Consider the following 17540-nt stretch of genomic DNA (forward strand, 5'->3'; position numbering starts at 1 on the left):
ACTCTGGCTAACGGACGTCGTCTCACGGCATTGTGTTTTCTGTGATTGGGGCGCCCTCCGTTTACCCTTGGCAGTGGGCAACTAGCTAGCGGATTCGATCTGAACCACCTGGTTCGTTGCACTCCAAAGCTCCGAGACTGCAACCGCCATCTCCCCAACAAAGAGGGAGGAAGATGTACCCATGACTCAGTTTGCTGGCGAAAACACACTCGTCTAAGACCGCGTCTCGTTGCACAGTAGTAGCCCCGGCCAAGAGAGCCAGGTGACACTAGGGGATGTCGCACGTAGATGTGCGGGGGCACACCAGTAAATGTGACGCCTGGGATACGCGGTTTGGGCATTTTGTCTCATCCCACACTTTGGGGTCTGATCCTGAAACCACACTGACCGGATAGCATTTGGTCCAGCGGAAAATGTTGCATAAGATTTACCCCACCCACCCCCTTAAGCATTACCTCCTCCGCTATTGACCAACGTCTACCCATCAACACCGTCTGCGCCCCACTCAGCACTCGGCCGGACATAGGAAGACGTGTTGACGAGGTTGCTTTGGATCCCGACACCTGTGATCCCATAAGCGATGAAGCAACAGTAAGTTGAAGCAACAGTAAGTGGTTGCCTTAGGATCAAGGGTGGGGTATATACATCGTATCACTAAGATCAATGATACTCCACATCACCACAACGGCATGGCTCACCGAGTCGTTACAGATGGAAGACCACCCGAGGTACAAGCTGTATCCGGCGCGAGCGAACTGTCTCCTTTCAACATAAATATGTGAAATATTTCATGACAGCGTTGGTTTCCTTTGGGGACGCCTGTGGGTCGGTAAGAAGGGAGCCAAATCCAACAGTGGAGCCTGGACCCAAGGGTAAATTCCTGAGTCCGGTCCCATGCGACAAACTCTGGCTGGCTGAAAGTAAGGGGGGAGGCGCAACGTGTGCCCTGACCCGAAAGCCCTGCCCTGAAATCGAAGGCTCGGCTGCCAGCATCCCCGTTGGCATTTAGTGCCCGAGGTCCCAGAGGAGACCAGGTGCAACTAGCCTGAGCCTCGGCCTCACCCAAATCAGCTGGAGAGTCACGACTGGGAGTGGGGGGGTTCCCCGGAAGAGACATGTTTTGAATGCGAGCGATGCTTTTTCTTCATGCTCGCCGACCGAGGGGCCGCAGTGGAGACAGCTCGCTCCGACTGCATCTGATCTACCCTGCTTGCCAGGGACGCAATTTGCCCCGACTGTCCTTCGACTGAAGCCCTCAATTCAGAGGCAAACCCTACGTCGTGAGAGGACGGATCTACAAAGGGACCAGCAACGGGCCCCATAGAAGGAAAGACCTCCAGGGGCACAGTCTCGCTGTAGCCAGTAAAATCAGGTAAATTATTGCCTGAAAACACAGACTGTGAGAATGCCCTCCGATCAGCGGGGAGAGGTCGAAAAATATCGGTACCTCAACCATCGGGCCTCCTACTCGACGTCTCAGTACACGAAGTACCGGAAGCCGAGTGTGAGGACTTTCCACTCATGCCAACAGGCAACTCACTTTAACTGATTTTTACTGGACGCGCTACCTTGCTGTGAAAATACGAGCGACACGATCAGTCTCAGCGATTTTGCATGGCTCTGAAAAACATCCCAGGCCTCCAGTGAAAAACAATCACCTTCAAGGCAAAAACCTTGAACCCCACATGCAGCCAAAGCAAAAATAGCATTTCGGATGCGGGTCCTATGCTGTTAATTCTGATTATAAACACTGCATGTCATGGGGCTTCCCCTGACCTAGATTATGTATCTCTCCGTCATTGGAAGAATCGCTGATTAATGCCTACAGTTCAAAATAGTCATTTTGACTGACCGGAGTCTATGGTGGGTAATTGAACGTAGTGAATTTGACTTTCAAAGAGACAACAGTTGCTTGATGTTGAAAAATCAGATTACAAAATAATATAACATGCATATGTTATGTACCCATGACTAGAGAAATAAATTCAAAAGATTTGAGAGCCCCTTACCCAATTCTAGAGTACCATACTACATCACACACAAGCTCATTTCAGACTGGCTTACCTTTGCTTTTAAAAATGAAGGGTATTTACCAAAAACTCTGGTCAATAGTTCATCGGTTACTTCATTTCCCAAATCACCACAGAATATTCTAAAATCATCTTTTAAAAAAAAAACAGAAAAGTTAACACATGATATTTACTGATACTCAATACTCATACTTAGTTTGTGGTCAAACCAAGCATGTAGTAAATAAGATTGAAGTCACCATGAAAAAAATGTGAGTTAGTTTTAAAATGTGTCTAGGCACAGCGGACATAGCAGGATAGACAAATGATAATATGTGAAATGTGAATTACACCATTGTCAATACCATGTAATCACTACATGTACATATCTAAACTTCCAAATGAGTGTAATACATGTAGATAGGTTGCATTTGTAATCAAATAAAGAAAATCAAAGAAAGCTTAGAAAGAACTCCTGTGTGCTGAGGGAATAGGGATCATGATGTAATATTCGGGAATATTTGAAAATGATAAACAAATTATGAATAAACTATTATTAAGGAGCCACCAGTAATCATCTACACACATAGACATCGTATACCTACAATAAGCCTACTTAAAAATATGCATAAAAAGTCTACACAAAATTGAAACATTAAAAAGAAAACTGAAATAATTCATAAAACATTGGGGAAAATGAAACGCAACGAAAAGAGTAAACAAATAAATGCCCAAAATAAACTTATAGGGCATTTAAAAATATTTTAGAAATTTAGTTAACACGGAAAACGTAAAGTAGCAAGAACTACTATGTAAATTTCTGACAAACAATCACAAACTAAATGTCTAAAATTCAAACCACTATCTTAATATCAATATATGTGTCAATAAATATTTATTTATTTTCAGTTACGTATATTAATAAGGAAGGCATCACAATCTTTTGGATTGGTTCGTATATCCCGGAAATCGACATGGTAAAATTACAACCATCGTACAGCTCAGTACCATAACAAATATTAATAATTTACGGCAGACGTACTTCTCGGTACATAAAATTCAAAGTAATCCTCAATGCGTCTCATTTGTTACTGCGTATAAATTGACACTATCTGGGACATGTCGCACGCGATGAGTACCAACCAAAAATACACACAGGACATTTTAAGTGGCTCGAAACAAAACCTATTCGCTAATTTTCGTTTCGAAAACATCTACGATGGCTTAAAACCCTGCAGCCCGTAAAAAAAAAATAATAAAAAAATACATAAAAAATGCTAAATTTTAATTAAAATGTAAAATACAACAATGAATTGCAGCAGCCAATCATTAGTAACATTCTTACCAAGTTACATAAAAATCGTTTTAATGCTTCTTGAGATATAACTGAAATAGCTTAAAATTCACACATTATTATGCAGATGAGCTCATTAATATGCATGGCTGTCAACCAAAAACTAATCAAATCTGCGCATTGCCCCAGACAAGCTATATACCAAGTTTCATTGAAATCCGAACATTGGTTCTTGAGATATCGATGGAACAGACACACTAACTGCAAAGACTCCCTTTTTGTGCTTCGCACACAGGAGTCAAAAATATTATTAATAACAAAGAATTGCATTACATACAGTGGGCAAGTCACATAGCTCCTTACATTTTTCACTTCATTGTCGCATTTGAACAGTATTGTTTTCACATTTGCATGGTATATGCTTTGCATCAATTCCGCATCATTATAGAATAAAATAGCCGCATATCAAATCAAAGAAAGCTTAGAAAGAACTCCCATGTGCTGAGAGTATTGGAGACACATTAAATATAATTCGAAATTACTTAGCTGAAAACTAATTATGCAAATCAGAAAATTAATATGACCAGATTTGAGTGTAAAACTAATGAGGTCTGCGCAATGTAACAGAAAATCTATGTCTCCAAGTTTAATTGAAATGTGATTAGAACCAAAAAATTATGAATTATTATGCTTATTAGGGAATTAATATGAACAGATTTTTACCCCAAACTAATTAGGTTTGTACATTGTCCTAGAGCATCTTTATACTAAGTTTCATTGAAATGGAATAATTAGCACCGTGAAAACTCCAAAATTTCGACCCCTCTAAAAATTCGATCGCCTATTTATTTGCCGGGTTTCGGTGTTTTATTTACCTCCAAATTTTCGATTCCAATAAAAATTGCCGACTCATTCTTATTCGAAAATTGCGACCAGTTTTAGTTTTCCCACAAACGAAAAAAAAAACGATGTGAGCGTTCAAACGGGACCTTCCTCGAAGGCATGAATCCGGGTTTCTGATTGACTGAGAGATTTTTATTTTATTGGTAACGAAAATATATTCTAAATAAACGAAGTTTGAAATAAAAACGAACACAAAAATCTCGGCATGCTGCGTTTCTGAATTGTTGATTATTACTGTACTCAGTAGTGATTATAATAATGTACACAAAATAAATTTGTTGAATGGTTATGAAATACAAATAAAAGTCAACTTAGTTTCATCATAAGCGAATGATTCCGGTCTCGTATAAACGTTTGATGCTGTAGGATATCCGCCATGTTCTCTTAGGTCAAATAGGTCAAATCGCTAATTAACCAATCAAAAAGCTGGATGATGCCAACGTGTTCAAATTACCATAGCTTATTTAAATATGTTAATGTTATTGAACGCAATGCGGAAGAGATTGGTGTTGTAGTACGATGTTTTGGCTTGGATTTTGATGCGAAAACGGCATGATTTTTTTTAAATAAAAAAATTAGTTGTTTTTAAAAAATAAACTGGTCATCTGAAGAATAATTTAACATTGTTCACAGTGATAACAGCTCATTCTCGAAAGGAAGCTTACCCGCTCACGCTAGTCACGATAAAAATCATACACGTGTACTCTTGAATAGACAAACGTCAATGACTACGGTAAAACTTAGACTCTATTTTAGCCGGCAGGATTGATTGAAATGTCAGAAAAATGACGCCAAAATACACCTTAAAAGTCCCATTTTATTTTCTTAAATCCCATTTTATTTTTTAATCCAAGGGCAAATTTACGGCAGAATTTGGTCCCTCAAATAAGGGACACGTGAGCTTTGATTCTAACCGGATACATTGCACTGGGTCGGGGAGATAGTTTGCTAAACTTTCATGCATCTTTTGTCCAATGGGTACCTGTACTTCGAACATTCGCAAGTTTTTCTAGGTAGTGCGAGACAGCTTTGTCTTTTGACCTATTAGTTTTATGCTGACCTCTTCTCCGCGTCTTGATGTTTTGTTTTGCTTGTCATAATACTCACTGATTGATGACTTTGTTTAGATTTTGAGTTACAACTCGGCCACGACCTTTGCTTTTACCGTGAAACATGAGGAAGTTTACGTCAATTGACGGACATTGCATTTTTTAAAAACTAATGAAGCACACTGTCTATCATCCCCATTTTTTCATTTGCTGATTTCTATTCTGAAAAATTCGACCGTCCGAAAATGCACCTTAATTTTGACTCTAAAAACACGTCACATATCTAACACCAATTATTTAAAACCGGTCGAAATTTTGAAGTTTTTACGGTACTTTAGATATCAGTGTGAAAGCTTAAAATTGGTTAATTATGCAAATTAGGTAATTAATATGTACAGATTTTAACCCACAATTATTCAGGTCTGTCTATTGTCCTACAGCATCCATGTACATTCATTGATATGTGATGTATAGTACCTGAGATATCAGTGTGAAAGTTGGTTAATTATGCAAATTAGGTGATTAATATGCACAAATATTTACCGGAAACTAATTGGGTCTGCATAATTCTAGATTCATTGAAATGTGATGATTAGTACTTTAGATATCAGTAGAAAAGCTGAAAATTAATTATGCAAATTAGGTAATTAATATGCACAATTATTTACCCTAAAACTAATCAGGTCTCTGCATAGTCCTAAAGGATCTATGTACCAAGTTTCATTGAAATGCGATGATTAGTACTTAAGATACCCGTGGAAAAGCTGAAAATTAACTAATTATGCAAATTAGGTGATTAATATGCACAAATATTTATCGAAAACAATCAATCTCTGCATAGTCCTTGAGTATGTAAGTACCAAGTTTCATTGAAATGTAATGCTAACTACTTATATCAAATGCTGAAAATTAATTAATTATGCAAATTAGGTAATTAATATGTACTGATATTACCATAAAAACTATCAGGTCTGTGCAGTGTCGTATGACATCTATGTACCAAGTTTCATTGAAATGTGATGATTAGTACTTGAGATATCAGTGGAAAAACCGAAAATTGACTAATCATTATGCAAATTAGGTAATTAGTATCCACGGATTATTACCAAAAACTAATCAAAACCTAGCATTAGTTCAGAGCATCTATGTACCAAGTTTCATCAAAATCCAATGAGTGGTTGTTTAGATATCAGTGGAACAGTCATGGAACCACTAAAAAATAGCTAATTATCATGCAAATTAGGTAATTAATATGCACGGATTTTTACCAAAAATTAATCAAATCTGCGCATATGTTCAGAGCATCTATGTACCAAGTTTCATCAAAATCCAATGAGTGGTTCTTTAGATATCAGTGGAACAGTCATAGAACAGCTAAAAATTAGCTGATTATCATGCAAATTAGGTAATTAACTAGCATGGATTTTTACCAAAACCTAATCAAATCTGCGCATTGGCCCAGAGCATCTATGCACCAAGTTTCATCAAAAAACGATGTATGGTTCTTGAGATAGCAGTGGAACAGTCGGACACACATACACACACACACACATACACACATACACACATACATACAGACACACTAACTGCAAAGACTCCCATTTTGTGCTTCGCACATGGGAGTCAAAAATATTTACTTACAATTGTTGTTACTAATAATTTATTGCAAATGTCTGAAAGATTGTGTGTGTACATTATTTCGCTATATAAATCTTGAATTTTTCAAAAATGCGATCAGGACAAACTGAATGAACGATCATAATGTCAAGCAGGTGAACAACGGTAAAATAGTTTGAACCTAAGAACTTTAAACTGATTGTGAAACAGATATTTATCCCTGAATTTGGATGGTTTGTATGTTCTGTTTTCAACTGTGGATGCATGCATTTTTGGACATGTGGATTTCAGCGTTGATTCATGAAATCACTAGCATTGCATTGCAGTGCAGCTCACATGTTTTAACTCTAGCAATAGATTGATAGCTTATTATGCCATGTACATGCCAATTGGTAAAGCTGGAGTCTGCTACCAATACGAGGGGTGATCAATAAGTTCCCGGCCTTCCTCATATACGTTACAGAAGGAAGATTTTTCTTACACTATTTTTCAACATAGTCCCCTCTAAGTTCAATGCACTTTGTCCATCGATGTTCCAGTTTTCCAATTCCCTGCTGGAAGAAGGTTTCTTCTTGATCCGTTTGATAGGCCTCTACAGCTTCGATGATGTCATCATCAGTCTCATAACGGTGACCATGCAAGTGGGACTTCAGTTTAGGAAACAGGTAGAAGTTTAACGGTGCCATGTCAGGCCACATTCGGTTGCTGCTGTCACTGCCACCTGTGCTGTGTGGACAGGTGCATTGTCCTGGATGCAACAGCACACCAGCTAGAAGCTTTCCTCTAGTTTTCTCCTTGATTGCTGCTCTTAACTGTGGCAGTTTTGAAGCATAGTACTCTCCAATGATTGTTTGATCCTTTTGCAAGTAGTCAATCTGTATAATATCCCAGTTTACAAAAAAGGCCCAGTTGATGACCCAGGGAATTTTCACCTCTATTTTGAACCGTCGACTCTGCTATTGGTTGGAGGTTCTTGGCAAAATAAATGAAGCACAGGCAGGTTTTAGGGACGGGTACTCAACTTTTGATAATATCTTTATTCTACACTCTTTGGTACAAAAATACATCACACGTAAAAGAGGGAAATTCTATTGTGTTTTTGGAGATTTTTCCATGGCCTTTGACATGGTAGAGAGACAGCGACTATGGTATATTTTGATAAAGGGTGGGGTGACAGGACAAATGTACCGTATACTTGCTAGTATTTACTCCAATGTTAGATCGTGTATTAGAACATCAAATCAGTATACGGAATATTTTGACTGTCCAATTGGTGTCCGCTAAGGTTGTATGTTGAGTCCCTTCCTATTTTCCTTCTTCATTAATGAACTAGCTGAACTACAACTTACAGTTCCCTCACTATGGTACCGTATTCAACTTTCACCTGACCTCATTGAACTCTTTTGTTTATTATTTGCTGACGACATTGCGATGTATTCGGATACTTTCATTAGCCTACAAAGATTAATTTGTAAGCTTGAGGGGTATTGTGATAAATGGAAAATGACAAGTGAACTTGGACAAAACAAAAGTAATCGTTTTCAAAGCGAGGGGGTCGCCTAGCCAAATCTGAAAAGTGGTATTTAAAAAAAAAAAAGCTGGGGGTAGTTTCACATTACAAATATTTGGGAATGTTATTATCATGTCGGTTACAGTGGACAGCTGCAGTCTTTAGCACAACAAGCTAAAACATAGTTGAACTCTGGTGACCTTGCCCTTTATGCATAAGCACATGGCTAATTATATATTGTGGAAACCATATCCTGATTACCAAACCAGTTAAATACATGGAACCAACTGCATTTCGACTTCATGGTACTGATCATTCAAAATAACCAATTGTGTATCATTTGCCTTCATTAATTGTGAAACAGAATCCTGTGAGCTTGGGCCCCTCTGATGCCGCTTGCGGCTTTAATTTTAATGTCTTATTGGCATTTCTTTTGGCAAGATTGTCAACTGTATGTTTCAAGTCACAGTGAAGGTAAAATCTATACTAGTGTATGCCACATGTCAAGCCAACAAACCAACATGTGAATCACCATTTATTGATTCAGAACTGTTTTTACAAGTATGTGGCAGGACACACTCCAATATTATGCACTACTGTGCCACCTTCCACAGTGCACTGATGTGTCTCTTGCTACAGTGCACTACTGTACCACTCCCAAACTGCATACCTTCCATTATAACACATCACTCGTTAATACTGTACTATAATTAGTCAAAACAGGATCACCTGCTATTTCACGAGGCCGCAGAAATAGCAGGTTTTTTTTGGTACCCCACAACCCCAAGGGGAAATAGACGTATACTAGCACTAGCCCTCATGGCCATGCAATATGTGCTTAATAGTGCCCAACTGTACCCCTCCCAGTGACTATTGTGCCCCTTCCCAATGCACTACTGTTCTCTGCACTGCCACTCTACTAATAAATCACCAAAAGAGGAAAAAGTTCAACTTACTTGGATCCCAGTCAACTAGACTCTCATCTTCCCATACAGTGCCTGCCGCTGTCCTAACAAATTTCTTTTTTCTTTTTTCAGGTTTATCTTTTGTTTTGTCATCTTTAATATTGTCAGTAGTCTGTACAGGCATGGGTAGGTAAGGGCCTTGTAAAGACTGGCTGCTCTCATTGGTAGCTACATCAGTATTAATCTGAAATGTATCTTGGGACAAAATCGGAGAATCTGACCTTGTTGTGTTCTCTAGATGCTCTGTTGTCTGTAAAAACATTAGGCGATTAAACAACAAATCTAAATATAATGTAATGTGCGTCACATTTAGTAAACTGATAAAATACAAACAAATTTACCATTAAACAGTAAAACAATAGCCACCAGACATCCACTTTTAGTAACTAAGAACCAGTAAAGAGTAACACCTCCTAGGAATAGGATCTCATAGTGTACAAAATTGTATAATACACACATGTGTGATGTTCAAATGAGTTAAAACATTTTTGTCAAGTAGTTAAGGACACATGTTGAGGCTTAACTAATAATTAGTAATAATAATATGGTTACCTTGGTAAATCTGACAGGGGGTGCGGAGTATACTGTGGGTGGTTTTGAAATGACAGCTGATACTTGTTGAACTGGTTGTGGCAGTGGTGGCATTTGTGATAAGGTCATTGGCAGACCAGGTACACCAGGAGGTGACATCATATGTGGCAGACCAGGAGGCATGGGAAGTGGAGGGACTGCTGTAGACGGGTTATTACGCATTTGTAATTGGTGTGGTATAAATGATGGTCTTGTACCCATAGTCATCATAGGGCTGCCAACTGTATTCAAATAACAAGATTATACAGTTTCACAAAATGTCTAAACTGTACATAGCCAAGACAGGAGACTCATAACAATGTCACAAATGAAATGCCAAAATGGATTTTGGCAAATGTCATCAAATAAAATCACATGTGCATTGACGATGAAATAAACAATGAATTTTTAAAATTCAGAGAGATCAACTAACCTATAGTCATGCCACCACTCAATACATGTGTTGAGCTGGATATCTCTTGCTCAAATCTAATGATGAAGAAATTAGAATTGAATTAGTACATGTACATGTAGTTGTGGTGCAATCACATAGTTATCAGTATATGTACAACAATCAATGGAACTAACAATATAACCTAGTTCTAACGCTGAATCAACTCTTCAGTGAAAATAGCACAAATAATAGACAAGTACATGTATCTGAGGGGATTACCCAAATTGCATATTATACATGTATATAGGTATATGTAGGGCATTTGGGTGTATAAGCTACTTATCAGATCACTAATTACTGCTTACCAATGATTACATTTTAAGTGGAAAGAAAAATTAGAACTACGACCATCAAGATATATTTTGAATGCACTAATAACATTGTTAAAATTAGTTATATTATAATGAGATAGTAAATCTTTAGCTGATTTTCAACTTTTTGTTTGATCTACGCAAGATAAAGGTTTTAAAATAACTAGACCAAAAATAAATAAAAATCAAAGAGAGCTTAGAATAAACTCCTGTGTGCAGAGAGTATTGGAGACACATTAAAAATTAAATCAAAATTACTTGAACTTGAGATATTGATGGAAAAGCTTATGCAAATAAGGTAAGTAATATGAACAGATTTAAGTGTAAAACTAATAAGGTCATTAAAATGTGATAAGAACCAAAAAATTATTAATATGAACAGATTTTAACCCAAAATTAATCAGGCTGTCTATTGTCCTAGAGCATTTATGTACAAAATTGTATTCAAATGTGATGATCAGTACTTGAGATACCAGTATTAATTAATTATGTTAATTAGGTGATTAAGAAGCATAAATATTTACCAAAAACTAATATGGTGTATAGTCCTAGGTTCATTGAAATGTGATGACGAGTACTCTTTAAAAGTGTCATCAAAATCCAATGAGGATTCTTTAGACATCAGTGCAACAGCCATGGAATAGCAAAAAATTAACTAATTATGCAAATTAGGTAATTAATATGCACAATTATTTATCCCAAAATTAATCAGGTCTCTGCATATTCTTAGAAGATCTATGTCGCAAGTCTCATTGAAATGTGATGATTAGTACATGTACATGAGATATCAGGTGAAAAGCTAAAAATTAACTAATTATTAACTAATAAGGTGATTAATATGCACAAATATCTACCCAAAAACTAATTAGGTCTCTGCAAAGTCCTCAAGTAACTATGTACCAGGTTTCATTGAAATGTGATCATTACTACTTGAAATATCAAAAGCTGAAAATTAATTAATTATGCAAATTAGGTGATTAATATGTACTGATATTACCCTAAACACGATCAGGTCTGTGAAGTGTCATATGACATCTATGTACCAAATTGTATTGAAATGTTATGATTAGTACTTGAGATATCAGTGGAAAAGCCGAAAATTGATTAATCATTATGCTAATTAGGTAATTAATTTAAAAAGATTTTTACCCAAAACTAATCAAATCTACACATTAGTTCAGAGCATGAATGTGCCAAGTTTCATCAAAATCCAATGATGGTTCTCCAAATATCAGTGGAACAGTCATGGAAAAGCTAAAAATCAGTTAATTATCATGCAAATTAGATAATGAATATTCATTGATTTTACCCAAAACAAATCAAATCTGCGCATTAGTTCAAAGCATCCATGTGCCAAGTTTCATCAAAATTCAATGAGTGGTTCTTCAAATATCAGTGAAACAGCTAAAAATCATACATACATACATACATACATACAGACAGACAGACAGACAGACAGACAGACAGACAGACAGACAGACAGACAGACAGGGTAGCTGCAAAGACTCCCTTTTGTGCTTCGCACATGGGAGTCAAATATCCACAAGACCCAATTTTTCGTAATAATTGAAAAAAATAATGAAGGACAAAAAAACAAGCAGTCTGTCGGCTGAGATAGCTCCGCTGTTAACAACAGAACTTGAACTGGATGACTAAGACAGTTTATGTTGAAGTTAAAAGTTCCACCACAGAATTGGCAAACATGCTGTGCAACTGCTGTACTCCACTGGCGGGATGACTTTCGTCAACAGCGGTCATCGCTTGTGATGTTGCTTGCTGATTGTGGATTGAATGAGTCTTTGTTACCGGTTGAAACGTTCACGCTCTACAAGGCTTATAAAACTCACTTTCCAGGTGGTCAACATGCATTAAGTTCTCCCAATCAGGGTATTCCATGTGATGTACACCTGACATGCCAAAAATGTTGTTGAACGATTTGAACTGGATAAAAATAGCAGATGAAAATGCGTTTACAAAATAAAAATAGTTCGGTAGCCAATGGAAATACGATGTTCATTTGCATATCGACCGTGAAATATCGAAAACATTATTGCATGGGTGATATGCAAATTAGTTTTAGTCTAAGTGACTGCCTAAAAGTACCATTACTGTACATATACACCAAGTATCAAAGCATTCAGGCTTATAGTTTTCATAAAGAAGTCGAAAACACAGACGACGAACAATGAATCATATGTGTGACAGAGGTGTGTGGGTTTGGCGGTTCCACATCAAGGGTCATCTGTCCTCCGCCGACGTGAGACCCTGCGAGGTCTGTAGAAGTCGATAGGTTCCGACTCTGCCTCCCACCAAACATATGCCCGTCCCCCTCGTCACAAACGGAAGCATCAAACCTGCTTCCCCTGCGAGCTGGGTAGGCAACCCTCGGGGAAAAGATATATAGAAGATAATATTTGGTAATCGTAGTCCTAAATAACTATTAAAAATAGCTAGACGTTTCGAACAATGGCTCTTTATAGAGGAAGAGGGGGGAGACCACCACCTGCTCCCTTCTTTCTGGGGGGTGCGTTGCAACTCTTTACTCCCCGGAAAGGCCGGTACGCTTGCCTCCTGGCTACTTCTGGCCAGTGAATGCCGACTTTGGTCGTTATGTTTCTCAGCTTGGGGTCCTTACCACTTGCCCTTGGCAGAAGCCAAACAGGCTCGCGGGTCTCACCTGTACCAACTGGTCAGTGGGATCCTGAAGCACCAAGACTGCTCCTTCTCAAAAAAAAGAGGGTGGGAAGGTCCAGCCTGCGTAACTCAGGCAGTGGTGCGCAAAGTGAAAACAGCCAAAACCACATTCCGCTGTACAGAGGCAGCCCCTGCCACGAGAGCCAGATCAAACTGCACGATATCCCACATAGCCGTGTGGTGTCCCACCAATGGCTGTGTCTACTAGTCTAGGAGACTGGTGCGTTTGGCCTTAGAGACTTCAGAGTGCTGGCCGCGCAAAACAATGCATTCCAGAGGGCTGGCCACAACTTGAAGGTTGAGGGTCGCCACTCTGCTCTGCTCCACTCTGCGTTGATTGTTTCCTACTAACTGGTCAAAATATTCCATGAATGCTGCCACCCCCTTTGCCCGTCCCACCAAACCAAAAGATTAGTGATACTGGGGTCAGGGGAGGAATCCAAAAATCCGATCGGGTGTAAGTTTTGATTCCATAATCTGCTGGCTCAGGTTATCAACACTGCTCGATTGGGTAGCGCTTGGTCCAGCGGAAAAGGTTGAGCATAAAATTGCCCTACCCTAAGGACTTAGGCCTCTATCTTGCAGGGGACCAAGGTCCGCCCATCAACACCGTCTGTGTTCCCCGCTACGTCCAGCACTCGGCTAGACCAGGAGAGATCTGCAGTTGGTATTGCTTTGGATCCCGCCGTCTGGATCCCGGAAGTGACAGTCCTATCAAGAGTGACTGTTTCAGGATCAAGGGTGGGGGGGTGCTGAACATCGGGTCATTAGGATCAATTGCTGGTATGATCGAGCAAACCGCCGCCTGCAGGAGCAGACTGCGATGAAGCCCTCCGATCAGCAGGGGGGCGAGAAATCTACAGTTAAAAAGTTTCTTTCTTTCTTGTAAAGCAGTGCACACAAAAAGGCGATAGTGGGGTAAAAAATCAGAAAGACTTATCCTAGCCACCGAGTCGGCTGTAACGCAGGTGACAGCTAGTCAGACCAAAAACTTGGGAGAGGAAAAAATCTGATGAGCTGATCGCACCAAGACTGATAGGTGAGCCAATATGGCGCCGCCTCATTGCCTTGGTCATATGGTTCATGATGTAAGGGGAAATCTTGAAGTAAATCCTGTGTTAGCCTTACTTGCTTGGCTAATAATCCCTTGTTAGAGTTATGTAATAACCGGTTGTCTAGATATGGATTGATGTGTACTGACGTTTGGTGAAGCAGCAGCACCACCTGTTCCATCTATTCTGGTGGAACGTAGAGGGCTGTGCATAACCCAAAGGGGGGTGCACCCGAGATTCGAATACAACTGGGAGACGCGAAGAAGATGGCAACTCGCCGGGTGCATAGGTATGTAAGTAGGCCTGGCTTAAGTCGAGTGAGACTAGCCAGTCGAAACGATTGATGGATAGAAGAATGGTGTATGGCATCGCTATGCGGAACCAATCAAGGTGCACGTACATGTACTGATTCAGTCTGCCGAGGCCCAGAACTGGACGCGCGCCACCTGTAGATTTGGTACTACAAACACATTTGAGTAGAAGCCTGGACTTATTCCGGCTGATCTACTTTGTGTATGGCTCTCTTTTCCAGCAAACTGTCTACTTCCTGTCTGATTGCTTCCGCCTTGCGGGAACCCCCTGGCCGTGCTCTCAATGGGGGAGACACTTACGATGGAGATGGAGACTTCAGCAGTATCTTGTAACCGTGTGTCACCACTTGGAAAGTCCAGGAATCGGTCACCCACTTCCTCCAAACCGGACTACACCAGTGCAATCTGTGCGCGACAGGGATATGTGGCCATGGGTTCGGCAGTTGCGAGGTGTGGGTGCTCTCTTCTCTCATGTGGTTAGTTTCCCCATCGTCTGAAGCAGTCACTAAATTGTGACCTGGCCACTTGCCGAATGCACGCCTATCCCCCCCCCTCCCGGTCCCAGAGGTAAGTGTCAAACATGCTTCTCCTGCTGCTAGGGTGGACGACCGATCGCCTGAAGAGGATGAGAAGCCTTCCTCCCTGAGGGCGTGCCGCTACTCTTCCCTCCCACGGAAGGATATGAGCGCTTGCCTCCTGGCAAACGTCGTCTTAGGGCGTTGTGTTTTCTGTGCTTGGACGCCCTCAGTTTACCCTTGGCAGTGGCCAACTGGCTAGCGGATTCATTTTGAACCATCTGGTTCGTTGCACTCGGAAGTTCCGAGACTGCACCCGCCATCTCCCCATCAAAGAGGGTAGAAGATGTCCAGTCTGCGTAACTGAGGCGGTGACGTACTCCCTGACTCAGTTCGCCGGCGAAAAGACACACGTCTAAGACCGCATTTTGTTCCACAGTAGTAGCCCCGGACAGGAGAGCCAGGTGACACTGGAGGATGTCGCACGTAGCTGTGCAGTGGCCAACCAGTAAATGTGTGGCCTGGTCTAGGAGGCTGGTGTGTTCTGCCTTCGAGATCTCAGAGTGCGCACAATAATGCGCTCCAGCAACTCTGCCCTCAGGGCTTGATGGATCGCCTCAGACTGAGCTGGCGAGAACACTCATGGAACGCGGTCGTCCCTCTTTGCTCGGTTTGCAAAACAAAAATTCAAGGTACCGGGGTCTGGGGAAGGAGCCTTGGGATACAGTTTGGGCATTTTGTTTAATCCCTCACTTTGGGGTCTGATCCTGAAACCACACCGACCGGGTAGCGTTTGGTCCAGCAGAAAGTGTTGCATAAGATTTACCCCACCTGGGGCCTTAGGCATTAACTCCTCTGCCACTGACTAACGTCCGCCCATCAACATCGTCTGCGCACCCTGCGTCCCACTCAGCACTCGGCCGGACATGCCGAAGGGGTTGCTTTGGATTCCAGCGTCTATGATCCCATAAGTGCTGAAGCAACAATAAGTAGTTGCCATAGGATTGAGGGTGGGGGTATATACATCGTATATATATATCACTAGAATCGATGATACTCAACATCACCCCCAATAGCGTGGCTCACCAAGTTGGAAGACTATGAGGGACTGCCCGAGGTACCGGCTGTATCTAATGGGCCATTCCAGTTTATATCTGCACCCCCCTGTTGATGAGCTTGTGTGTTTACTTCATACAGGGTATAATTTCCATGGGTGTATAAGTAATACAAAGTTTTATTTCCAAATCACCATACAGTAATGGAAATCCAAAACTATAGTTCCTACTTATGGTGTTGATGAGTTCCATTGTGCCACCATACAGAGTAGGATTTCCAAATATAACTCTCATCATATGCTAATTTACCAAGTTCAAAATTTTGTATTTCATAATGGAAATCCAAACTAGTCCTGATTCACGGTATTGATGAGCTCATTCGTGCCACCATCCTTATCTAATTTCAGTAATAACTATTTCATACTGGCCCAATTTTTTTACCATATACAGTCAGAATTCCAAGTTTTTTTAGTCATACTGTTGGAAATCCAGCCTCATCAACCGGTATGTGGCGAGATAAACTAGGCCATATTTTATTTAGTAGCCATAACTGCCTGGATTTCCAGGAATTTTTTTTCCATACTCATCTGGATTTCCAGATTCTGTTTCTCCATATACAGTTGGAATTCCGGGGTATTTTCCCCATCATACAGTGCTGGAAATCCGACCACATCAACAGGGGGGGTGCAGATATAAACTGGAATGGCCCAATGCGGGCAAACTACCTCCATTCAACTTAAATATGTGAGCGAGAGCATGTTCGAGTGTGAGTCGTATGACAGGATCAGTTCCCTCTGGGGGCGCCCGAGGGTCGGCAAGAAGGGAGTCAAAACCCACAGCGAAGCCCGGACTCAAGGGAAATTCCTGAGTGCGGTACCGCGCGACGAACCCTGGCTGGCTGAAAATAGGGGGAGGCGCAACATGTGCCCTGACCCAAAAGCCCTGCCCCGAAATCGGAGGCTTGGCTGCCAGCATCCCCATTGGCATTCAGTGCCCGAGGTCCCAGAGGAGATCTGGTGCAACTAGCTTGAGCCTTAGCCTCACCCAAATCAGTGGGAGAGTCGTGGCTGGGAACAGGGGGTTTCCAGGAAGAGAGCATTTTGAATGCGAGCAATGCTTTTTGTGTTTCTTCCTGCTTGCCAACCGAGGGGCCGCAATAGAGACAGCTCGTTCTGACTGCATCTGATCCACCCGGCCTGCCAGGAACGCAATTTGACCTGACCGTGCGAGA

The 17540-nt window shown here is 40.9% G+C and overlaps 1 protein-coding gene across 2 annotated transcripts in view; it reads right to left on the bottom strand.

Moving 5' to 3' along the window:
- Positions 1-17540, bottom strand: part of LOC100374935 (RNA-binding protein 42-like) — a 58798-nt gene that overhangs the window by 17629 nt on the left and 23629 nt on the right. For both annotated transcript variants that reach the window (XM_085499027.1, XM_085499026.1), the window contains exons 2-5: positions 10351-10406; positions 9900-10159; positions 9339-9597; positions 2065-2162 (exon numbers count right to left, since the gene is read on the bottom strand). In XM_085499027.1, coding sequence (XP_085355153.1) covers positions 2065-2162; positions 9339-9597; positions 9900-10159; positions 10351-10406 — 673 coding nt within the window. The remainder of the gene's footprint in view (positions 1-2064; positions 2163-9338; positions 9598-9899; positions 10160-10350; positions 10407-17540) is intronic.

The sequence above is a fragment of the Saccoglossus kowalevskii genome, chromosome 5 (assembly GCF_978046115.1).
Source record: "Saccoglossus kowalevskii chromosome 5, keSacKowa6.1, whole genome shotgun sequence".
NCBI classification, from domain to species: Eukaryota; Metazoa; Hemichordata; class Enteropneusta; family Harrimaniidae; genus Saccoglossus; species Saccoglossus kowalevskii.